This window comes from Manis pentadactyla, chromosome 10, assembly GCF_030020395.1.
Source record: "Manis pentadactyla isolate mManPen7 chromosome 10, mManPen7.hap1, whole genome shotgun sequence".
NCBI lineage: Eukaryota > Metazoa > Chordata > Mammalia > Pholidota > Manidae > Manis > Manis pentadactyla.
The window spans coordinates 94,465,474-94,492,111 of record NC_080028.1 but is presented as its reverse complement, the minus strand read 5'-3'; the positions used below and the strand labels follow the sequence as shown (position 1 = coordinate 94,492,111).

At 45.1% G+C, this 26,638-nt stretch overlaps 1 protein-coding gene across 1 annotated transcript in view; it reads right to left on the bottom strand.

Moving 5' to 3' along the window:
• The window catches only part of LOC118922559 (bMERB domain-containing protein 1-like), a 39,310-nt gene that overhangs the window by 5,688 nt on the left and 6,984 nt on the right, over nt 1-26,638 (bottom strand). Inside the window, exon 3 of the mRNA XM_036905462.2 lies at nt 2,579-2,652. Within this exon, the coding sequence (XP_036761357.2) occupies nt 2,579-2,652 (74 nt within the window). The remainder of the gene's footprint in view (nt 1-2,578; nt 2,653-26,638) is intronic.

Genomic DNA, 26,638 nt, shown 5'->3' with positions numbered 1-26,638 from the left:
AATGGCTCATGAATAGTCAGCTGCTCTTATTATAATGCCCTCCAAATTAAATATTCACAGAAACATGTACAAAAGAAAGAAATACTTAGTAATGAAGGAAAAGCAAATCTCATAGCATAAGTGTGTAAACAGTAAGTGTTTCATAGATGGCCATTGTTATGGTTGTATTTGTATTCCCACGAGCTTTGCATTTTCCTTTATTCGAGGTTTCTCAATGTTAGCACTATTGGCATTTGAGACTGGATGGTTCTTTGTGGTGGCAGCCATCCTGTGCACTGTGGGAGGTTTAGCAGCATCCCTGGCTTCTACCCACTAGATACTAGTAGCCCCCCACCCAAGCTATGACAACCAAAAATGCCTTGACATTGCCCAATATCCCCTGGGGCACAAAGTCAACCCTGGTTGAGAACCACTAGGTTAATCCTTTCCCACAACACTAGAAAGGAGACACTATTTTTATATCCAAGGAGCAGGTGCGACAACCTCTGCAGCCAGGTCTCGGCATCCCGGCTCTGAGGTGGGGGGGGTGGCAGTGGAGGTGGCATGTGACATCTGGGCTTGTCCTTGAGAAGCCCTTGGGGCAGAGAAGGTCCCACACCTCCTCTCTGATCACACTGACCATCGGAGAGCCTGTAGTTATTTTCTGACCCTGGCTGGAGAAACAAGATTCTCTTGATTTTCTTCAGTGTTGTCTTTCCTTAATATTTTTATTGATGTGTTGCTGGAAGCATCATTTTTTTTACCCTAAACTCAGCTAAATCCATCCAGAAACCTGGCCCAGAGGTTACACAAAAAGACTCCCAACAAGGTGGGAGAGGCAAGTAGCAACACAGAAGAAAGAAAATTGAAATACCTGATTTTCTGCACCAAGGTGATTGAGGTGAAGTGGTTTCCAGGGAATCAGTGTGACTGGTGTTAAGGACCCAGGCTTTGCTGCTAACTGGCCCTATGACCTGTGGGAACCCAGTTTCTCAACAGGACAGTCAACGGCATTTTGGGCAGGACACCTTCCCTAGGACTGTCCCCACACTGCAGTTTTAGCATCCCTTGCTTCTGCCCATTAAGTATCAGTACTGATCTTGTCTTTATTTACACTTCGGGTATTTTGTTCATTGCAGATTTTTTTTGCATCCATTTTGATATTTTAAATATTGCACTGAAATATTGTTTATCCTGATGACTGGATTTTCTATGTTTCCGCCGAGTGCCTTGTTTTTCTCCTCACCGTCATCCCAGTCCTGGTCAGTCATGCAGCCCAGTGACTGTGCCAACCTAAGACCTACTCCCACCCATTTCCACCAGTGCTCTAGAGGCTGCTGAACATCCCAGTGCATAGGACAGCCCCCACAACAGAATGATCCAGCCCCAAATGTTTCTGGTGTCCCTGTTCTAAAGCATACTGTGTTGTATTTGCAGCTCAGTAAGAGCTACCACTTACCAGAACCCACTGTGTGCCAGGCCATCTCCTTCTACCACCTGTGAGCACCTTAGAATAGGGAATCAGTTCCCTTCATCACTGTATGCCCAGCACCTAGCTCAGGCCTTGTAGTAGCGCAGCTGCTTGGAACATACTTATTGAAAGGGTAGAATGGCAAAAAATGTTCAAGTAAAGGCCAGCGGGGGTGCTTGTCTCGCCTGTGTTGTTCTTTGCTAAGGCCAAGGCAATATTCTTGTGATGGAGTTGTGTGTGTTCATTAATAAACCTTCCCTTAGCACCTACCAGGCCCTCATTCCTGCCCTCAGGGAGCATGGAGTCTACAGAGGAATCCAAATGAGTCAAAATTATTTGGTAAGTAATTGATAAGAGTGAGCCCCCCCAGAGGGTACCTAACCCAGCCTGGATGGGCAGGGAAGGCTTGCTTAGGAGAAAGGACCAATAAACGACCACCTGAAGGGTGGGTAGAAATTGGTTTGGTTAATGATAACAATAAGAATACCAATAATCAATGAAGCACTTCCTATAGGAGGGGAGCTGTGCTAAGCACTTACATGTTTTCCCCTCATCAACCCTGCAACCACCTTGTGAGGCAGATACCACTACTGTCCCAGCTGACAGATGAAGAAATTGAGTTTTAATGAAGTAACTAGCCCCAGGTCATGTCATTAGTAAGCAACGGATCTAGATTTGACTCCAAAGTCATAGTCAAAACTCTGTAAGCACCATACTCTGTTTGTTCCCAAACAGGTAATAATAGTGATAATTGGTAATATTTACTGGACTCTCACTTTGGACCAGATATCAAGCTAAGTACATAGCTTGCGTTGTTCCCTTTATCACAATGAGATTTACACCTAGTAGTACTATTTCTATGACTACTCCACGCTTAGAGGAGGGGAATCGAGGCCCAGGGAAATAAAGTGACTTGCCTGAGATCAAGGAGGTGGCCAGAATAAGGACTTGAACCTGGGTCTGCCTGACTGGAGTTGTATTTGAACTACGTGATCAGAGAGCGCCATATTGCAAGAATGAGGCCACTTTAGAAGAGATGGACTCTGCCGTCCAGACCTAAGGGGTACATCCGGGCCAGCTGGAGGCTCTGAGCAGCTGCCTAACTGAGGTGGAGACCCAAATGGTTACCTGGGATGGCCACCAAGTTCTGCAGCTCCTGCTTCAGGTCCATGATGTCATTGCAAAGCTGGATGTCATCCATCCTGGGGAAACAGGACACCGCACAACAGCAGGTTACACTGATGGAACATTCTACCCTGAGTGCCACCCCACTTAAAACCAAGAGTTTGTAGGACTGGCTGTCTTTGGTGAAGGTCACACATGCTCCTTATAGAAGTTTTCCCTTGAAGGAAGAAAAACCAAAACTCCCCATTATCCCACTACGTAGAAATGATCAATCAGTATTAATCAGTCCTTGATAGAGTCCCTCCAGGCTTCACATCCTAGCTTCTGTTTGCTCATATGAGCGAGCTCATGTTTCAGGGTCCGTGTTTTATCAGCTATGTTAAAAAATGTTAGACATTACAGAAATTCACATCAGCTATGTTAAAAAATGTTAGACATTACAGAAATAGACATTACAGAGAATATCCCCCTCCATCCTTTAGAGAAAACCATTGTCAATGGTTTGGCATATAATCAGCCAGAATTTTTAAAATGTTTCTGCTTATAGTAGCATATATGACATCATTGTTACACAAAAACATTTTTGCAATTTTTTTTTAACTTAATGATATACTTGGACATCTTTCCACATTGGTACCTGTGAATCTCATTTTGAATGGCTGCATAGTATTCCATTATTATGATATACACTGTATATGTTGATCACAGATTAACTATTCCTCTATTGTTAAACATCTGGATTGTTTCCTAATGCATTTCTGGGATAAATTCCTAGAAATAAATCCCTAGAAATGCAATCACAGGGTCAAGTGACATGAACACTTGCATTTTAATAGGAACTTCCAAATTGCCCTCTGGAAGGGCTGTGCATGATATTCCCACTAACCATGGGAAAGGCTGTTCATCACTATAATCTCAGTAATTGGGCTGCATGTACAATTTTGCATTATGTACTATAGTTTAATGTGTATGTGCTTCAATATTAACTCATCTTACTGTAACCAATATTTGCAATTGCTGCCTGGAATTTCACCAAGTCAATTTATCAAGGCTGTTTTAATTATGCCCTTGATTACCTAAGTGGGTTTTTCAGACTGTTTTAGCCTCTGCAGGATGAATATGGATTGATAATAAGGCTTTTTCTTCATGTGGGATTATTTGGGATGAGGGGCTATAAATTCTCAGAAGTGGAACCACTGAGTACACAGGGCTTGACATGTCTATAGCCATTGAAACATAGTTTCAAATAGCTTCCCCATGGGGGCAGTGTGTGTGTGTGTGTGTGTGTGTGTGTGTGTGTGTGTGTGTGTGTGCAAGGGCATGTGCGTGCCTTCATTTTGCACATGTTTATTGAGCATTTACGTCCATCACTTTCTGCTCTCATGAGCTGAAATTTAGGTTAGGGGTGGGGACACAGGTGAACACGAGTACAATAGAATGTCAAGAAGCTCTGAATGCAGGCTGGGGATGGAGCAGTCAGTCACTTCCCAGGAAGTAACACAGGGAAGCATTCATATTTTCAAAGGACCCTACTGAGTCCACACAGCAAGTGGGAGTGGGACCAGGACTGAAACTGACTTAGATCTGAGTCCACTGACCTTTCTGCCTCCTTCCGCAGCGTCCTCATCAAGAACCTGGTCTGCTGCCTCCGTTCAGATGTGCCACCCACAGACCAGCTTGGTGCCGCCTGCCATTTGCTGGCCAAGAGCTACCCATGTTACCCACTCCAATGCCAGCATCCCAGCTCCAGGACAAGCAGCGGAACTCAAAGCATTTGTCAAGCCCTGCCCTGGAATGTCCTAGCAGGTGGCAGCTGCCTCCAGTGAGATTGGGGGCCTTGCCAGAAGGGCACAAACTGTTCCCACGGGTTCCTATCTGCAATCATTCAACTGGAGAGGCTCTGGAATCCTTTTCCACATCTATCACAGAAATGAGGCCACACCAGTGGCTCTTAACAAGGGCAGTTTTGTTCCTCGGGTACCTCTGGCAACCCACTGGGTGTTGGGGTTAGTGCTTCTGGCATTGACCAGGTGGAGGCCAGGAATGCTGCTGAACATCTTGAAATGCACAGGGCAGCCCCCCTCCTTAGAGAATTATCTGGTCCACAATATCAATCATGCTGAAGCGGAGAAATCTTGAGTTATAGCCACCGAACTGATCCAAGTACCTGATTGATTAATGTCAATAATTTTTGAAAGGTGAAAGAAGGAAAGATGGCGAAAGGAATAAAAGAGAGGCAGGGAGTGGTTAGAAACAAGAATATTGGCATGGAACTGCTCTAATTCAAAGGGGCCACATGCTGGGGGTTTAACTTCTCTGAGTCCCATTTTCCTCATCTTTAAAATGGGAATGATGATGGTACTACTTCCTAGGATTATCGCATTCCAGTGATGAGCACATGCCTGGGACATACACAGTAAGATGCTCAGCAAATGGTATCTCCTATGATCACTAGCTGTAAGGAAGAAGCAGGGAGAAAAAGAAAGAGAAAATGCCACTGGGCAAGCAGTTGATCTGACAAGTGGACCTAATGTGTTCAACCTTAAATAAATAAAAACACACACACCTTTATCAATTACATGCCTCTTGATTAAAGTGTTAAAATAATATGCTTATTGGATTGTAGAACACATCCCAGATCACTGCAGACATTTTGGAAAATACAAACAAGTATGGAGAAGGAACTGAAAATTAAGCACACATGACCTTGCCTGGAGGGCTGTGGTACAGTTCACGCCAGTCCTCTTCATGTAATTCAGATGTGGTGGGCTTGCCCTGGGGGGCCTTGGCCGTCACCCTCTGTCTATCTCAAAACTGTGCTCAGCATGATTTTGAGTCCTGGGACTGTCCGGTTTTAGCCCTGAAAGTCTTATGTCCTAGAAAAACCCTCAGTCCCAGGCAAATAAAAGCCATTGGTCCAGCTAGATTCAAGGCACTATGAATCAGATGTCCTGTTACTTGCCACTGAAGACATCTTTGTAGATACATGTGCATGGGTATGTGCATTTTTAATAAAGCAGGAGCAAACATATATACACCCTGCTCATGGCGAGCATTATGTTGTGATGAATCTCCAGTGCCACAAATAGTATTGCTCGGAAAACATTTAAATAGTTCACAAAGCGCACTTTTGAAGCTCAGCTGGAACTTCGAATTAGCCACATTCATCCAGTTCTCTGCATGTGTAGTGCTGAACCCTGGAAAGCAAACAACCGCTGCCAGCTGGTTCTGGAGAGAGGTGGCATCTCCAAGAACTGGATTAAATGCAGGAAGGGGAGGAAAGACAGCCCGCGTCATTCTGCATCTCAGCCTTTCACACTGGGACGATGGATAAAACTGGTCATTTTACCGGCTTGGGTGGGGAGAGGTGATTAGGCTGTGTCAGAACAATGGCGCTGCTGCTTTACAAAATTTCTTTGAAAATGACATGGTCCCGGAGCCTAATGGAAACCCAGCAGAGACCACAGTGTGGAGGCAGAAGCAGATTGACAGGGGAAAGGGTTGACTCATTAAAATAATATTTACTTGGTTCCTTCTGTAAGTCATGGAGGAGGAGCGCTGATCTGGGATGTGGAGCCTGGATCTGAATCCTCTGTGACTAAGAAAAACTGTTTTTCTATGCGCTCTATGCTGCTGTCACCAAATGTGTGGGTTTTTCAAGCAATTCTCCAATTCTTGGTGGACACCAACTGGGTGTCCTACTGAGACAGGGGCCATGGGTTTAGACAGAGTAGGGTGAGGGCCTCCGGAAAAGGCAAGGCAAGATAATTACAGTCAGAGCAGTGTAACAATATGCAAGGAAACTCCCTGCCAAAACTCCGGGTTAAGCATTAAGCTGTAGAGTCATTCTTCAGTGATATCAGTTAATATTCCCCAGATAAAGGAAAGTATCTCAGCATAGTCCATGTTTTTATTATGCTAATCATTTATAATCATGTGTAAGATTCACTTTAGCACGCTAAAAGGCCCAGGCCTTTGTGCTGTTTTTCCTCCTTTAGACCTGATCAGGTGATTTGCAACCTGGGCAATTAATAATGGCGAACAAGCCCAGCCATAAACAACATAGCAAAAGTGAGAAAGAGTCCATCTTAGATTGCCCTTAAATTCTTGGCAAACAGACAGTAACTCAGCCCACCTTGAGGGCAGGGCAGGCAGTCTTGATTGATGATTGATATGCTCCCAGACCAAAAAGCTATTATTCCGGGAAAGAAATCTGCAATAAATTTCTTATGTTAATTTTGCAAAATTATTGGGAAGACTGATAAGAAAAAAGACTTAATGTCTCCTCAAGGATGAACATTTAAGACCACTTAACATGTCCACACCCCCAGCCCTTTATCACATTATAAAACCCCTAGACAGTACACAACCACGGACTCTCTTGTCCCCTCCCGACTTAAGCCAGGAGCTCTTTCCTCTTACTTTATCTCTAAATAAAAACCTCTCACTTGCTATCCCACTTTGAGTGTTCACGAAGTTCAGTCTTCCACTCTGTGAACAAGAACCCCAGCATCACTACCGTTTAACTCAGTTTGATACTTACTACCTGGAGTTAGCACAGACATCATGGGTTAAGGCCTCGGTCCCATGCTTCAGACACCAATTGCAAGTTCAGACCACCTGTACTTCTAGCCAATTGTCTATAAATCAGAGATTCCCATGATCTCCTCTTCGGTTCAATAGTTTGCTAGAACTACTCATAAAACTCAGGAAAACATTTGCTGGCTTATCATAAAGGACACAGATGAGCAGCCGGATGAAAAGTTACATGGGGCAAGGTATGGGGAAGGGGTCTGGAGCTTCTGTGCCCTGTCCAGACCTGTCACCTTGCAGCACCTCCATGTGTCCACCAACTTGGACGTTTACCAAACATACTTTAGGGCTTTTTATGAGGCTTCATCAAGTAAGCACGATGGATTATTAAGTCAACCTCCAGCTTCTCTCCCCTCCCCGTAGAATTGGGGTGGGGGTAGCTAACACTGAAAGTTGCAAGCTTCTAACTCTTATCATGCTGGAAAGCCATGTTATTAGAAGCTCTTGTGTCCAGAACCAGGGTCCAGGACCAAAGAGTAGGACAAAGAAGTTCCCAGCACACCTATCAGGAAATTACAAGGATTTAGCAGCTCTGTGCCATAAACTGGGGACAAAGACCAAATATATTTATTACACCACAGTGACTTTGGGCAAATCATTCCTCAACCCAGACCTGTTTCCTCAAGTATAAAATGAGGGGTTTCCATGATCCCTGGAGCCCTTTCTGCTAGCACATAGAGGAAACCACATGCTAGTCCAGCCAGATGTGGGTGCAGATCTCAGCTCCTTTCTTTACTGGCTGTACGATGTCGGCAAGTCCCCCCTCTGAGACTGTTTTAGGTCTCAGTGTCTTCACTTCTGAGAAGAAGGAGTAATTCCTTTGTCTTGAGGTGGGGTAGGGATCCCAGTGCTTGGCACATGCACAGCAGATGCTTGGGAAAGGCTACTTCCATCCCCCTTCCACCTTGGGTAGGAGGTGAACAGCTAGCTGACAGCTGGCAGAAACTCCTGAAAAATCTTAGCCAACATTCCTGCATCAAAGAATGAGCCTCACTTTTCACGTGCTACTTCAAGTTCCTCAAGTCTAATGGTGCCGAGAGTGTGTGCATTTGTTTAGCGTTCTTGGATTAATGAGCTCAAGTGCTATCCCTGGGACAGAATAAATATTGAGCCATTTCCAGTGAGCCCCTGAGCTCAGCCATCTCTCAGCATCATGCTGGGGACCAAGGGACCAGAGAGGTTCCTGCCACCAGTTCAGGTGACACATCTATGTGGGACAAGGGATGCCTTTGTGACACATCACTGAGGATCCCACTGCCTGTTCTCTCCCTGTGGCACCATTAATGGCCTGCATGTTACCTGGCTTCTCCCTTGGTTAAAACCACACTCTCATTCCTGGATGTGATGCTCTGCGCCCTAAAAAATGTCACCTCCCTCAAGCACAGATTACTCTTCTCTCCCCCAGGGGTTTTCTAGAATGTCTCTGTTTCAATTTAAAGATCAGTAATACTGAAAAGCTCATCAAGCTGAACGCTCGGGGTCTGTGTCCTTTCTGTGTGTATGTGACATGTCAATTAAAAGTCTACCTGAAAAATTACTAACAATATTGTTTCGTTTTGTTTCAGACCTAAAGGGGTACCTTTGGTCTTCTTTAAAAAAAAAAGAGAAAATAAATATATATATTTTTTCCCTAAAGACAGTCTCCTGGTAAAAAATGTCAAGCAATACAGAAGTATAATTGTAGCTGACATTATTAATGTGTTTGTAAGTATTGGTGTCTGGCTCTAGGCTAAGAATTTTCCACAAATCATCTCAATTAACTCTTGCAGCAACTCTGTGAGCTGAGTATTATTATTATCATCCCTCAGAAGGTGTCAGGAACTTGCTCAAGGTCATAGAGTAAGTGATAGGCAGTCTGATCTCGCAACTGGGAATATGAAAATCCCACCCCACGTGGAGGATCGAGTTCAGATAAGACTGAGCTCAGAATAGTTTGGGGGAAAGCTTCCCAGCTTGAGATGTCACAAGACAGACACAACTCGGACGGTCCAGGAGAGGGGTGCCAGGCACTCAGGCAAAGGGAGCAGCTCAGTCAGATGTTGATGCTAGAAAGGGATGTGGTGTCCCTGGGTATGTGACAGGGAAGCATGGGCCTGAATGGGACATATTGGTGACATACAAATTGTGGGTTGTGAAGGACTTGACATGGGAGCCATCTTAGGCTCTAGAGTGAGAGCATGGCTCAGCACTGAAGGACAGTGTGGCAGACGTGGTGATGAGTATGTGCACAGCAAGAGGGAAGAGCACCCTCACTGTGCCCTTTCTGTGTAATGTGTTCAAGAGACTTCCTGGAAGATGTGTTTACTCATGAATATTCAACACAGTTGACAGACGACAGCCCATGGGCCCAATCTGGCCCACTGTCTGCTTTGGTACAACTCATGGGTAAGAATGGTCTTTACATTTTTAAATGGTTGGGGAAAAAATCAAAAGAGGAAGAATATTTCTGGACACATGAAAATTGAATGAAATCCAAAGTTTAGTGTCTGTCGATAGCTTTATTAGAACACAGCCATGCCCACTCATTTTTGTATTGTCTGTGACTGCTTTTGCGCACTAACGGCAGAGTTAACGGTAACAGAGATGGTGTTAAGGCCCGCAAAGTCTAAAATGTTTACCAGTTGGCCCTTTGTAGAAAAATGTTGTTGGGTTCTGATCTTCAGAAAGAACCATGGGAAATTATCAGAGACGAACCACCGGTAACTGGGCTGCTCCCAGCGCCTGTAAGGTGGGCCAACAGATTCCTGCAGGCGCCTGCTAAGGCGACCTGGCAGTGTCTGTGAGAGCGTTTGTCCTTTCTTACATCCTTTGCTTTGCTGAAGGAGGTATTCAGTTTTCTGATTTCATTTCTTATTTTCTACTTTTATCCCCCAAACTCTTGCCACGTTACTGCCTAGACTGAGACACATAAATTGTCCCCGTGAGTGGCGCAGCAAGCTATGAAGGGAAGACAGGTTCTGGCCCTGGGTTTCCCCTAATTCTCACCCTGACGCCCTTGGTCCAGTGGCCCACAAAGAATTAAAGACTTGGACAAAGATTAAGCTTCAAACCCTAGGGATGGGGGGAAGATGGAGGAGGAGGGGGAAGGAAAAAGAAGAGAGGGGATAAAAAGAAACACCACGAATGCCCAATAACAGGACATTGGTTACATATATAATTTTCACACTCCACAAGGAAAACTCAGCAGCCATTTAGAATTTTTTTTTCTCAAGACGACCCCTTGAGAAAACACAGCCAACATGGAACGGTAAGGTGATGGGGTTGCCACATTTAGCAAACAAAAACACAGGGCACCCAGTTATATTTGAATTTCACATAAATAGCAAGTAATTTTTAGTCTAAGGATCCCCCATGCAATATTTGGATCCACTGTTTATCTGAACTTCAGATCTAGCCATGTGCCCTGTGTTTTCTCTGGCAGTCCTATAAGAAGAGGGAGGGCGGTACTAATCAGCCTAAGGACTGATTGGGGGCTGAGTTTGGGCTGGGGCAGGAGGGAAGTCCTCTGCAGCCTGCAGTACTTAGAATAATGGTCATGTCTCCCAGCCTGAGCCCTCTCCACTCCCACTGGAGAGCCCTCTGCAGACCAGTTTCTCCAGGTCACCCATAAAAATAAAAGTTTATTTACTAGCAAACTGAATTTATTTGGGGGTAGGCCGAGGAATTACAATTTGGGGCAGGCAAACTACGTCTAACCATAGACTTTTATTAGGTTTTTAGGAGGAGGTGTGAAGAGTGTAGTTTTGTACAAAGCTTCATTGGAAAAGAACAGGAGTTCAAGGTTGCAGAGGTTTCTCATTGGCTGCAAGCAGGGGTTGGAGCCTTATTGCTGGGGCAGGGACGGACCTTCCTCCTTTTTCTTAAAAGCATTAGATAAAATTCCTAGGTGAAAAGTGTCCTCCCTTGTCAAGATAAGAACCATCTCCCTTCTTCCTGCTGAATTAAAGGGCCGCAGCGACGGAACGTGCGTGAGAGCGCCCCCTGCAGGGTTTCCCAAGTCCGTTTTAAATGAAGTTAACTCCTTCAACTCATTTTCACGCCAGTGATACGGGGCTTTGAGAAGCCAGAATCGAAAAGCCCTAAGGAGAAATACTTGGCCAATGGACTGATGGGAATAGAAAATTGGAGACAATTTGGAAACATATGTGAAGGGCCCTGCAAACATTTAAACCCTTTAATTTAGTGCTTCCATTTCTAGGATGTCATCCTCAGGAGATAGTGAAGGGTAACACAAAGACTTAGCTGTGATTATGTGCAATACAGTCTTGTTTGCAACAGCAAATAAAACTGAAAGCAGCTGAAATGTCCAATAGTAACAGGACCGGCATAAATAAATTATGGGACATATACAGAACGGCATTCTACACAGGCATTAAAAACGATGCTCATAAGAGATGTTATTTGTAAAAGAGAGTAGACCATACTTAAAAAACGGTTATTAAGGAATGTCAGGATCCAATTTTGTGAAGTACAGATGCATAGAAAAAAGGAAGACTCCATACAGAATGTCAAAATGATTTTTTTGAAGGAATTTCTATTTCCTTTATTTGCTTCTTTAATTAATTAATTAATCAATTAATTTTTACCATATGCATGTATTTGTCTGATACAGATGTGGTCATAGGAGACCCTTGGTATGATAGCTGAATGCTATTTAAAGTTTTTTGCTTTTTGTTTTAAATGACTGGGGGCCACCTCATTCTTTGGAGGTGAACACGGCCAACTTTGGGTCACAAGAGCTACAGCAGAAGCCCCTGTAGCCCCTTACTCATCAGTCGCATCTCTAGCCATAGAGCTCCCATTCCACACTAGCAGGCCATCTCCACGCCTGTGTGAATCCTGACCTGCATCCTTCAAGCCTTCGCCCCCTTCAAGTCTTTCCCTGCTCAGAAGACCTTTGTCTCAGACTAATTCCCATGCAGCTTTCAAGACAGCCCAGCTTCTCCTTCTGGAACCTTCCTGATGCTCCCAGGCTGAATCAGGTCCTCTTCCTTCCTGCCTGCCACAGCCCCCTTGTCATAACACAGTTCATCCCCCCGACAGCCATCTAGGCACTTGTGTTTCCCCCTAAATAGACTCGGTGCCTGTTAGGGGGCTTTGCCTCTTCCCTCTGTGGTTCTAAGCGCCTCACCCACGCCTGACACATCACAGTAAATGCGTGATGAGGAAGGGAAGGCAAGCTGGCAGGCAGGCACAGAGGAATACACACCAGCCTGGATTTTTATTGAAACAAGGCCTCAAGTCTGCAAGTGCCAGTGGAAAATTTTCAAATCCCATGATAGAGACCCCGTGAGGGCAACAGCATCTATCAAAGGCAGTGAGTCACCCCAGGGAAATCCAATTAAACATGTGCATTTCAAGTGATCCTGCTTTGCATTCTGTTTTCAATACGTTTCTATTCTGAGTCCTCAGCATTTGGACCCTCCAGTGCCTTCCATTCTCTGATACCTGCTGAGCTCTGGCACTCCTCTCCCAACCCTTCCCTCCTGCCCCCCACGTCCATCCCTCTCTCAGGCTAATACAGTACTAACTGAAGTTAACACTCACTTGAGGACTTGACCTTCATCAGGGACTGGACCCAGCACCATCTCGTTTAATCCTCACAAGTTATAGTCTAGGTTTTATCGTTCTCAACTTGAGTGAAGGCTCAGAGAGGTTAAGTAAATCACCCAAGATCGCACAGCTGGCAAGGGATGAAGGCTAGATTTGAAAGAAGACAGTCTGACTCCAGAGCCCGAAAAACTGCCACTGTAACAAACTGGCTAGAAATGCCACCCACAGACACCCAGCTGTCCCCTTCTGCCCCAGTACCTCCATGCTCTGTCCCATCCTTGCAGTCAGGAGCCTTCCAAAATGCTTTCAACCAGTGACAGTTCCAAGATGTGGGCTTTCTTGGGGGCCCCTTCCCATAAGCCCACAAAATCACCTTGATGTTTTAAACATGTGTTTGAGATGAGCAATAGAACATTTCCCCCAATTTTGTGTGAGTAAAAGTAAAAACCCTGGTAGGAAACCATGCTATTTTTATTGATCTGTGCCACTCAACCTCAGTAAAAACCATGGGCCTGTCACTGCCAATGCAGCTTTCAGATAAATCCCCTGATCCCTCCTTCTGACTAGATGGCTGGCCCTGGACCCCTCCTGTACAAGAATTCCACAGCTGTCATTCCTTTCAGCTGAAGATCTAAAGACTGAAGGGGAAAAAAACCCTTAGAAACCATCTCCAAGCCCCAAACCCAGGAAAGGCCCTGCCCCCCACTCCCTACCAGTTTCTGTCAACTCTCCTGCCCTGCAGCCTTGCTCCTACCCAAACACCTCAGAGCGCTGCATTCTCTACAACCACCACACACAATTCTCTTTCAACTCACTGCACCATCAGAAGTGGATCTGCTTTTGATGATAAAGACACTAACATTTAAACCAACCTCATGTTTATTCAGCACCGGTGTTTAGTGGCCTCCTTTATAGGAAAGCAGGATCCTAGGGTTTGGTTGACCCACAAAGAAACAGCAAGTATCCTCTGCTGGAGGCTCCAAAGCCGGCAGGGTAGGGTTATAATTAGTAGTGCTGCTGGCAAATGCTCAACAACTGGCTGGGAATCAGGAAGGTGGGTTGTACTACTGGTTTGTATCATTTGCCAATTTCCATGGTGTAAATACTCCCACCATGGCAGATTTCGAGCTACCAACAGTTTAATAGCAGGTTGGCAAGATTCCTGAAAATTCAGCGTCACTGGTTGGAATCAGCAGGTAGGCAAATTTGGGGAGTTCCTCTTGGACAGTCCTTAAACATGCATCCAACGTTTCTTTAGAAGAGAAGCTGAGTGCTGTGTGGGGAAAAGATTATCAGTGGTGGTGATGATGCTAACGATGATTTCAGCTACCATTTATTCAGAATTTAGCATTACTTGGCACTATGCTCTCTATACAGATTATCTGAGTTAATCCTTTTAAAGGTTATAGCGAACCATCAAGGTGAATACTATGTGACCATCTCTTACAGATGAAAACCTTGCAGCTCAGTGAGGCTCAAACAGTCACACAGCTAGTTAAATGGTGGAACCAGGGTGCTAAACCTAAAGTAGTCTTATTTGGGTGCCCACCACTATAAGGCAAGGAGAAGCCTCCCCCTTATTTTTCCAAAAAATTTAGCTGTGACCCCAATTCAGCATGAAACGTCCCCCCAAAAATTCCTACAGATAGCAGGACTCACCATACTTAGAAAGCTGTTTAGAGACCATCTATTGTTTTTATTGCTCCTGTAATGGATAAAAGTTGCAATTTTTGGTTGCTCAGTATCCAAACTCTAGCTTTGGGAGAACTGTTCAATGCGTCAGACCTCATTAGAGAAGTTAAAAAACAGAGCACCCCCTGCTCCCCAGGTTCAGCCAACCAGAAGATCCTGCCCATGACCACTGAGCAGGTGACACAGAGATGGAAGGATTGTTGTGGGTCGGGTTTTCCCTCCTTGGTTCGCGTCCCCTCCAAAACAAAGACCCGAAAGGCAGAGACACAATAACAAAGCAGAGCTAAAGTTTTATTTGAGTACACTCCAAGGGAGGAGCAGGCCAGATTCAAGGCAGACAAAGGCCTCCATCCATTAGGTGGCCTATATACTGCATTCTGGCTAGGAGGCACCACTTTGATTGACAGGGTGGGCCTATGTGATTGACGGGTCCACCTGTGCAGCCATCCCTCAGTGCGCAGGTCCTTTCCCACGATGAGGTGTGGTTTGGGAGGGTCTTAGTTTTGTTCGATTGCCCCTAAGCTGGGATCAGCTTGGGATCAGCTTGGCCTGGTCCCGATAAGCAGAGAAGTTACCTCCCTGCCAAGCCTCTGTTGTCTTCACGTGGGACCCCCTACCTGGGCTCTTTGGACAGGGTTTTCCCCTGGATCCTATCTTCCCCTTCCCTGGCTGTTCATGTCTACATTTCTACCTAACAGTTTTCTCCATCTTACATCATTTAAAGTTTCTGTAGCTAAATTGTACCAATCTGTGGATTGGTACCTGGCTAGCTTGCCCTTTCATTCATTTCTGGACAGAAAGCGATCAGTAAGATGGCGCTAGAAAGGACTTATTCTAAGACTTGGGCTTGCGTTCTGTGTTTCGGGGAATGGTTTAAAGGAAGCCGGGTTGTCAGTGAGTGGGGGTGATTAATTCTCTGATAAGTTTTCTTAATTCTTACCTGTCGGTGAGAAGAGCAGAGCAAAGGTAAAGCTGGATTTAAAGATAAAACCAGAGCAAAGGATTGGTGAGGAAGCAGCAGTCACTCAGATGAGCCAGCGTATGGAGGCGTTTGGTTATTTTTGTGGTTTGGACAATGTTCACATCTTTATTTGCTTTCAGATAATACTTGTGAAGTTTGTCTTATTTTTGTCTTGCTTTCCTGGTCTCAGGGTGGCCCTCTCGATTTGATGTTCACCATTTGCAATAAAGTTTATGTTCAACAGGAGAACACGTCAGCCTAGCTGTCAGTGCCCAGCCAGCTCCTGGCTGCCTGGGGCTGCTTCTCTCTTCCTCACGGTGGAAGAATTAATTTATATACTTCCGATCTCTACATAAGTAATTATGAAATCCTTGATTCTGGGGACCACTCTTACCCATTTTCCTCTTCCCTGTGGTGACCAGCCTTGCACACAGAATGCTCTCTGTGAATGCTTGCTGAACTATATTATGGGCACAGGGGACTCACTGGGGCCTGGTGCACTGATGATCACACTCGAGCATAGTTTCAGAATTTGTAAACATGACTCATACAAATACAGAGTGAACACTTGTTAAAAATTTATCTAACTCATTAATCAGGGAACAAATAAGATGGTAAAGCTCATTCTCGGAGCATTTAAAGACCTGGATTCATAGGTAAGTTTCAGCAACAATCTTACATTAAAGCTGGTTAACAGCCTCTCGGACAACAAAACCATAAACTTTAGGGTTATTTTCCTACTAGATAAAATCTACAAGCTGATGTGAGATTTCAGTGTTGGTGCTCCAATCAAATAGTAAATAACAAAGTCAAATATGTGTACACCCTCCCAGATAATTAAATAATTCTCAGACAGGCCTTTAAACAATGCCCCACTATGCATGGTAGGGACGTGCTTTCCCCAACTCCCTCCCTTATTTCCAATTTTTAGTTAATTTTTATTTCAAAAGCATAACAAAAGACTCTGTGGCTCCCTAGGAACACCTTCAGGGGACATTGTTTTACTCCTTTGTATGTGGTGATTTCTCATGAAGCAGCAGCATCATGGTTCGATTTATCGAGCAGTAACTGTAGGTTGGTTACTCTGATAACTTTCCTACAGACCTTGTCTCATCTGCTCTTCACAAAAAAAACCCCCATGCCATAACTGGTTCTGAGGAAAACAAGTGTGGTGTAATAAAATAAGCAGTCCCCCCATTAACCGCAGTTCCGCTTTCTGCGACTTCAGTTACCCACAGTCACCCTCGGTCCAGAAGCAGATGGTCCTCTTTCTGGCTTCGGATCAGGTCAGTAGCGGCCTAACACTTGGTCACGATGCCTGCGTCATTCACCTCACTCCGTCTCATCACGTAGGCATTTTATCATCTCACATCATCACAAGAAGGGTGAGTGTAAGGCTGGAGGCTCCAGGAGAAGGGGTGAGCCTGCTGGACAAGCTCAGGTCCCACCAAACAAGGCAAAGAAACCAACAGATTCTAGTCTGACAACATTCCAGAGACTGATCAGATAAACATTCCTAACTAGAGCCCTCCCCCAAGCTAGAAGAGTAGTGGTAACTTTCTAATACTTGGCTAAAGACCAGTGAGAGACCCCCCACATACCCTAAGTGAGCCAATCCTCAAGCCACTGTACACCTTTGCTCTCCCTCCCCCTACCTTCTTTAAAAACTTGCTGCCTGCCCTGCTGGACATGACTTCCCCAGCCTCCATTTCTGTAGACTGGGAAACCTCACCTGGGAATTGCATTCAAATAAACTACCTTGCCCTTTGTTGCCTCTCTTCGCCTGCTTATTTCGGCTAGAATTTATCTTACAGTGAGGATAGTACAGTGAGTTATTTTGAGAGAGACAGAGGGACCACATTCACATAAATTTATACAGTATATTGTTATAATTGTTCTATTTCATTATTATTGTTGTTAATCTCTTACTGTGCCTAATTTATAATTTAAGCATTATCATAGCTAAGTATGTATAGGAAAAGCATAGTGTGGAGAGAGAGATATATATGTTTTATACTATGTTTATATGCTATCTGCAGTCTTGGCATCCCCTGGGGTCTTGGACCATATGCCATGCGGATAAGTCGGGGATACTGTATATCCATTTGGTTCCCCTCCTTGTTTCTGAGCACAAAGTTCCTAAAACCCCTGGTGGAATTTCCTGAGGGATAGAAGTGTCTTTTATTATTCATAATGATCCCCTCAGGCACAAACACCTGGGTTCATGCCAATGAGGTGATGTGGTGGAGCCCCTAGATAGCTTCAGGTGGGGGCTGCTCCCCCAAAGTCATGATTAGAAGGTGGGAACTTTCAGCCCTACTTCCCACCTCTGGAGAGAGGAGTATGGATGTGACTGAGTCAAAAACTCTTAAATACTGAGGTCTGAGGAGTTTCTGTGTTGATGAACACTTTGATGGCCTGGGGAGGTACGTGCCGGGGAGGTTTCGGAAGCTCTGCGTCACCCCAGCCTCTAGGCCACGCCCTATGCATCTCTTCCAGTTGGCTCTTCCTGGGCTGTATGCTTTATAATAAACCAGTGAATGCAGGTAAAATGCTTCCCTGAGTTCTGTGAGTCGGGACAGACAATCTTCCAACCTTTGCGGTAAGGGTTGTGGGAACCCCAAATCTGTGTTTGGCTGGGCAGAATTACGGGTGGCCCAGGAGGTAGGACCAACATCACCAAGGGTCTGAGCCTCTTCACTTGTGGGCCGAGAATCCAGAGTCAGAATGGAATTGAATTGTGGATACCCAGTTGGTGACGGAGCGTCAGAGAACTGGTGTGAAAGAATGATGCATATTTGGTGTCAGAAAACACCAAACGAGAGTCACTGAGAAGTTAAGCAACTTGCCCAAGATCACACAGCTGGTGAAAGTAACTGAGTGGGGATACCCACCTGCACCCAGTAAAACTCTTGACCTTCCTACCTGTGCTGCCGCTCCTGTGCTGACTTCTTCAACCACAGAGGCAATATTCATGCGTCCTGTGCTCCATGTAGCTAAGTCAGTGTTTCCCAAACATCAGTCGTTTGAGTATCACCATGGCAGCATCTGCCAGGTCTCCGGCTCCCTCCACGAGTTGTTATTCAGTATTTTCTTTTACATTGATTCACTTTTTATATGAAAGAAATTTCAGTCTAAAGGTTGAAACCAAAGGAAACCAGTATTTTTCCTTAAAAGACACGAACATACGTTTTTGATGAACATTTCCAAATACTACCTCAAAGTGTACCCTACTTGGTGAAACACTAGACCAGCTGAGTCCCACAATGTCACACAGCCAAGATCTCACAAGTCTTGTCTCCAAATCCAGTGTTCTTTCAGCCATGACGCAGATCATTTGACCAACCACGCCAGGCTTCTCAGACCAAATTCAGTGATAGCAGACAGCAGATAGCCAGAGGCCCGTCTCCTCCAGGCAGTTAATGTTGCCCTGGACAAAGCTCCCTGAATATCATCACCAGAGCACATCACGGCCTGCAGCAGACCTACTCTACATTGTTCTAGCTTACAGCTGGCTCTCCTGGGCCTGAGAGGCAACGGGAGCACTTGCAGGTGTGAGAAAGTGGATCATCTCCAAGGAGAAGGAGGGTGCGGAGTTCTGTTAATGGTTTGGTACAGCTCCCCAGATGCCCTCACTGGGGAAAACTTCACGTGAAGCCAACATGTCAGTTTATTCGAGAGTGTTCTAAAGGGTTGCTTTCAGAGTGACATTTAGATCTCATTATATAAATGGACAGTTTTTGTCTTGCACCAAACTCCGGACCCCAAACTCATTTATAAGTTGCAGAATGTCTTACCCAAGCATTATTGTGGTTCCTATATAGGGTGCTTTTATAGGGCTGGGCTTTGTACTATGTTCTTTTCATGCATCATTTCATTTACTCCTCAATTCAACTCTGTGAAGTGTGAACTGCTATTGTGCCAGTGTTACGGATGAGGGACCTGAGGCTTAAAGTTTGAGCAGTTAGTGGTAAAGCTGGGAGTGAATTTCTGTGCTGTCTGGCTCCAGAATCTACCTTTATCATTATTGCACTCCGAGCCCCAACTCCTTCTGCAGTTCAGGGAAGAAGCTCAGACATTCCCTGTCTTCCAACTCTAGGCTGGCTACTTCCTTTCTTTAAAAAACAAAAACAAAAAGGGTGACCGTGGGTTGGTTTTTTTTTTTTTTAATGCACAATCTTTAATCCACCCCAAGCCTAATTCTCATCAGTCTCAGATCTTCTGAAGCACAACGAACAAGTTCTTACATGGTGAACAAATTCTTACATAGTGAATAAGTTCTTACATGGTGAACAGTATAAGGGCAGTCAGCACAGAAACTTTCGGTTTTGATCACACATTATGAACTGTAAACAATCAGGTCAAATATGAATATTCATTTGATTTTTATACTTGATTTATATGTGAATCCCACATTTCTCCCTTATTATTATTATTATTATTTTTAATAAAATGCTGAAGTGGTAGGTAGATGCAAGATAAAGGTAGAAAACATAGGTTAGTGCTGTAAGAAAGCAAATGTAGATGATCAGGTGTGTGCCTATAGGCTAAGTATTAATCCAAGCTAGACAAGGGCAACAAAACATCCATGGATGCAGAAGATTTCTCTCAAAACGGGGGGGCGAGGTTCTAAGCCTCACCTCTGTTGATCCCCAATTTCTCACCTGATGGCCCCCCTGCGACTGTGCCTGTCTTAGGTTATTCCTCCCTTGAGGAATCTTACCCGTCTCTGGCTAACCAGTCATCTTCCAGGGCCATACAGGGAAATGTAAAGTTGGTAAGTGAGAGAGAAGCCATATTGTTTGAAAAGGTTAGCTTTTTACTTCTTTGCAGATTTATGCCCTGTGGATTTTATGCCCAGCATTTGTCTTGAGGTATCTTTACCACTTGGAAGAATTATGATACTCGGTAAATTCGATATGAGGCATGAATTCTATTTAAGGGTTGTAATTAGGAAGGAAGAAGAAAAGCTATAGAAGTAGCAGGCGAAAGAAAACGTGGGAAGATTGGTTATTTCTTTGACATATCTTCTTCTAGAGTAACTTAAGCATCAATAGGTTTTAAACTACTGTTTAAATTGCACACACACATTAACATAATAGGAATACAGTTACATAACCAAAGCAGACCTACAATTACCAGCCATCTCCAATGAAACCAAGAAAACCAGTTAGGCACCCTAAGCATTTGTGAAAACTTATCTATGATATGATGGATATTGTCTAACTGAATTTGAATAGTTTGAGAAAAATCAGACAAATTAAAACAACACATTCCTGGGAACTGTTCACATCCCATATGTTCTTTTAACAGTAGATAGTCTGTAGTCGCAAGATTTTGGAGTGCTACAATTTGCACTTCTCCTAATTCTTGGTTGAGTTCCAACAGTATAGATCCAGTCAAATTTGTTGTTTTACTGTATGCACAGACCAGCTTAGATATCTCCTTCTTCATTCCAATGGCAATTCCAGGAACCAGTGGGATGAATGCAGCTACAACTGCAACAGCGCCAGGATCTTTGTTGATGTTTTTTGATGATCATCTTCTGGAATGACTCTTCCAGAGTATGTTGATGTTGGAACTTATTCTTCATATAGTATCTTATTTTGTTTTCTGGGTAGCCAAATTGGGCTTTGATCCTCTGTATAAACACAAACAGACCCTTTGCCCACACTTTGATATGCCCTTTATACCACTGTGAAGAACTTATTGGAGGTCACCACACAGGAACTGCTTTTTTTTTTTTAAGAGAAAGGAATATTATCAGAACAATGTACTTCCATAGCTGATCATCTGACACCCTTTAAATGATCAAAACTAAGGATATTTAAAGCATGCATTAATCGTTGATTTACAGTTAGTTTTATTCTATCAGGGAGTAATCCCCCTTTCTTTTTTTTTTTATCATTAATCTACAATTACATGAAGAATATTATGTTTACTAGGCTCTCCCCTATACCAGGTCTCCCCTATCGTGGGTTGGTTTTTAGAGGCCAGAAATAGGTGGGCAATGGAGTTAATTGAGAGTGATCATTGATGAATGATTATTAATTCCACTGTTGGTTATAAGCTTTTAGAAAGCTTCCATTGTAATTTTCTTGATAAATATAGCACCGGATTCAATTAGAGGCTTAATCAATGTATTTCAATAGCAGATGTGATGATGAAAACAATAGGTGGCATTGGGACTTTCAGACACCCTGGGAGATTACAAACAAGCATTTTATTCTGATTTTGATCATGATTCTAAGCTACTGGAGAGAAAGGTAGCTACTGCTGTGCTAAAGAGTCATACTAGCATAGGGCAGATTTTCATCCAAAAAATAACTGTGGAAAGAAAGCCAGATGAGTCTTCTGCAGGCAGCTGATGGACCCCAGAATCCTAGTTCATCTAGAGAAGAGGTGAAGGGACATCTGAATGGCGGGAGGTGGGATGGGGATGGCAGGGAATCACAACTACTTTTCAAACTCCTGATGTCTGGACCAGTTTAAATCAGACTCTGGGAGTAAGACCCAGATGCCAGCATTTTCGCTGAAGCTTTCCAGGTGATTCCATTGTGATTCACTCCCTCCAGCCTCTGGATGCTTCTGTGAAGGCCCTTGCTTGTGTATCGGTCAGGTCTTCAGGGAAGTCCATCAGTTCTTCAGGGAAGCAGAACCACCATGAGTTATGGGATGAGTGGTGCACTATAGAAATTAGGCCTTCCACAATCAGGGGAAGAGCTGAGGAGGCAGAGGTCTGTAAGGGGGAAAAGACAGAGGACTCACCAGCCAGCCCATCTAAGTCAGGCACATCCAGTTGGCAAGGTGGGGTTGCAGGCAGAAAGGTCTACGGGTGGCTACTGCCATGTCTGCCAAGTGTCTAGAAGACACAGGGTTGCCGTTGGTCAACAGAGCTGGCAGTCAGGCAGACCAGCTGGATGGGAAACAGCAGAGGGTGAGAATGGGCTGAAACCTCTGTGGACCTCTCTGATTCTCCTCCTTTTCTAACCATGGCGGCCCTCAATGAGTAAACACTTCTGCCTCCCTGATCTCCCACCTTTAACCTGGAACCAGATAAGGAAAGGGGTTCTGGGAAGCAGAGTTCTCAGCATCGCTGAGTTTTCTAATAAAACATTCCAGCAAGAACTAGAAGGAATAGAAATGGACTCAAGAAGATAATTTAGTAAACATGTAAGAAAATGGGGGGAGATGTTATTACCTCAAGAGCTGGTACCCAGATTTATCTTGGGGAGGAAACAGGATTTGCACAGAATCATACCATGACAGACGCCTGGGGTCTTGTTCCCAAGAGCCCAACATGTTCTGGTGTCGTGGCTTCTTACACTCTGTGAAAGACGGGAGGAGGAACGTTTCTCGCTTGGGTGGAGAGAGCAAGGAAGTTGCGGAGAGTGGGTCCTGTGTGTGGAAAGGGCCAAGACAAAGGAGCTGCCTTGGTTCAGGGCAGTGACAAGGGCCTTGTCAGCCAGGAATGTCAAATGCAGGTTTTTTAATTGCCATAGAGAGCTCAGGGCTACCCCTTTCCGTGATCCTTAGTTCTCCTCAAAACACCTGTGGGAGTAGCAGAGGGCTTTGTTTTTGTTGTTATGGAAACTGGTGAAGCATCTGAATTTCATACCCTCATGCATGGGGGAGAGGATCCAGGAAACCAAGCCTAGGAGAGAAGAAGAGCCGAGAATGGAAACCCTGGAAATTCACAGACATCAGAGCAATGGATTTTGGATTTCCCTGAGCTGTGGTGACACAAGGGGGAGGCATTTCTCCAAGGGTCTGGAGAGTGGATGCCCAGGGTGCAAGAGGATGCAGCATCGTATGGACAGGCCCAGTTCAGCTGTGCTGCCTGGGGATGGGAATGGACATGTCACTGTCAGGTTCACTCTCTGCTTTCAGGGACCACAGTCTCTCATTTGCTACTCCTGAGGCAGCTATACTATCTTCCTTTCCTCCAAAGATGGGTTTTCTCTGCTCACCCACAGTCTTTGGTTTGCAAATCTCCCATCACCTAATTGGCTCTGTCTCTTTGTATCCCAGGAGAAAGGCTCTGACTGACTGAGACTAAGCCCATCTGGACCAATCAGCTCTGGCCTGGATGAGGTGAGTGAGGAGAGGCCAGAGACCCCCACTCCCACCTGGAGCTCGTTCTCCAAGGAGGGGCAGTGGGCTGGAAGGCAGTGAGGGGCTCTGCAGTCAGGATGCTGGAGCTAGCATCCCAACACTACTAATTGGTGATCTTGGGAAAATCTCTTAACTTCTGTGAAACTCTATTTGCTCATCTGTAAAATGTGGCTCATGAAAGCATCTGCCTCATCAGGTTGCTATAAAGATGACATCAGATGATCCATCTGCAAAGTTGTTAGCCTTGTGTGTGGTACATGTAAGTACTCAAGAGATGTTAGATAAATTAATAATAAGGTAACCTTACAAATTGCCCACGTCATTTCAGCACCCACTATCCCATCAGTCACCCATTGGAAATTTTCAACTATCATGCAGATACCATCCATCCAACTTTTGTCTCCTCTCCTGGACTCCGTAAGGGCAGAGCCCTCATCTGTACTGTTCATCGCTACATTCCCTCGGCCTGGACATCATGTTTACACAACAGATGCTTGTAGCATGAAGGAAGGAATAAAGAAATGCTTGAATCACCCCAGGTGTGGAAATCCATTACCTCCCAAGGTTCCAGCTTTTTACAGCTCCAAGTACTTAGGGAGGCCCCTCTCATGCTGAGACAGTATCCTGATTCAATGAAGCATCTGCTGGTTCCACATAGAAGAAACAAACTCTGTCTTCCACATGACAGTTTTTCAGATGTTTCAGGACAGATCTCAGATGCTCCTGAGCCTCTCTAGTCTGTATATCCTTGTCATGGAAGAGATCTTCACTGCACTCTCCAAACTCCTACCTTCTCTTGTGTGCCCTATTCAAAATCAATAATAACCTACTCCTAAAAACCAAGGGCGTTGGGCCCAGCATCTGCTCTTATGAATGCATCTGTTCATTTCCAAGCTCAATTTCTTCCTGAAGGAAAGTAACATTTAATGAACACTTACATGTGGCAGGCACTGGGCTGGGCACATCATATACATGATCTCTTTTACTCCCTGTAACCATGCCATGAGATGTACCCCCATTTGACAGATGAAGCAACTAAGGCTCACAGAGGTTAAGGTGTTTGCCCAAGATTGCACAGCGTGTAGGTGGCAGAGCTAGAATCCAAATGGAGGAGTGATCTACTGGGTGGAGTAAGTGTAGGTCTCTCTTTTTGTCAGAATGCAGTCCTGGCAAAGACCAGGACATCCCGTAAGGAAAAAACAGGCTGCCCTATCTTTGGCAGAACCCAACCAGGAGTATCGTAGCTTGACTTAATCTAATTTGAAACCCCTGAGGAGTTCAGGGGACTGAGGACAGAAGGACCAAGAATGGGCCAGAATTCCAGGTGAAAAGTTCTACATACCTGAACAGTGAATCAATAGCAGCCAATGAAATAAAGGGAACAATGTCAACCAGGATATTGTCTAATGAGTGACTGGGGCCCATTATGCTAGTGTAGACACAAAACACCAAGGCGAATCTGCTAAGCCATTTGTACTTTTCCTCCTCCCATTTCTCTCTGAGTATCCTGTCCTGGAAATAACAAAAGAGGGCTGGGGTTTGCTTGAAAAGGAATGTGGAAATGAGGCCAAGTCAAGCCTTATCTGATTCTGGAGTAGGCACAGAACAAAGAGCCGAGCCCTCCTTTGAGACCATTAAGCATTTCTCAACCTCTGCTGCTGCTCAAATCAGCAATGTTCGAATACCAAGCGAGGAGAGTTGGAAACCCCTTAGTTGTCAGCGTTTAGTACTCAGTGCATTACTGAGCTCTCCCTCTCCCTCTCTTTCTCTCTCATGAGATGCTTTTTCTTGGGGATATTTCAAAGCATTATGAGAACTCAGCATAAGATGAAGCCATGTGGATGCTCCACACGGGGTGTGCTGCCTTGCCCTCCACTCCGCCGGGCCATGGCCATTTCTGTCAGGGTCCCTGCCACACTGGAGCCCAGCTCTGCACTTAGCCCTGAAACAAACGGCTGCAATCATTTAACGTGGTTAGCTGAATAATGTCCCTCAAAGATGCCCACAACCTGATTCCTGGAACCTGTGAACATGTTATCTTATGTGGCAAAAGGGACTTTGCAGCTGTGGTTAAATTAAGGATTTTCAGATGAGGAGGTGGTCCTGGATTATCCAGGTGGGCCCTAAAAGCAATCACGAAGATCCTTACAAGAGGGAGGCCGAGAAAGATTTGACACAAGATTCCACTCGGCTATCTCTGAAGATGAGGAAGGGACCGAGAGCCAGGGAATGTAAGAAATGTAGCCCTAGAAGCTGGAAAAGGCTAGGAAAAGGATTCTCCCCTGTGGCCCAGTGAAGCCCATTTCAGACTTCCAGCCTCCAGAACTATGAGAATAAGTGTGCACTGTTTTAAGACACTAAAATTGAGGTAGTTTGTTATAGCAGCCACAGGGAACTCATACATTTAGTGAAGTATCTACACTGCAAGCTGCTGCATAACACTGTCATGCTGTAGGAACACTGTGGACTGGACCCACAGTCGGCCCCAACCACCAGAGGGCCAGGCAGCTCTCTCCACCCAGATGTGCCAGCTTCAGGGGAGCCTTTGCAATGGGTCAGGCGCTGGGAAAAGCAGGAAGCTCATTGGGAACAGAAACAGCTCAGCCTCTGCCTTCCTCAAGGCCAGCATCTAGCAGAAGAGAGACATTGAACATGTACTCACACCAACGAACGTGGACAAGGCTTCCGAGGAAAGGCTCCTGGTTACCGGGATAAGACCAGACACAGATGCGCAAGTGCTGGGAAGGCTTCCTTCAGAAGCCTGCCTGATTTGAGTCCTGGAGGCAGAGGGAGAGTTAAGCAGGAAAAGGGTGGAGGCAGGAAGAGGGGGTCCAGGCAGAGGGAGCAGCGGGAACAGAAAGGCCCCTGGGGTGGGAAGGGAACTGCCCAGGGAAGGGAACTGAAGGAGGTCACTGGGGTGGAGAACAGGGGTGGGGGCTGTGGGTGGAGAATGGTTGGAGGAGAGAAGGGGCAACAGCCAGGACCTTGTAGGCCTTGTCATAATGACAAAGTCTGGAAAGCATTTAAAGCTGGGAGCTACGATCTGACTTGCATTTTGAGAAGATCCTGAGGCCCCGAGGGCAGCAGGGTGAAAGGCTGGGAGGCTGTCGAGAGCCAAGACAGACAGGAGAATCAGGGCTTGGGTGGCG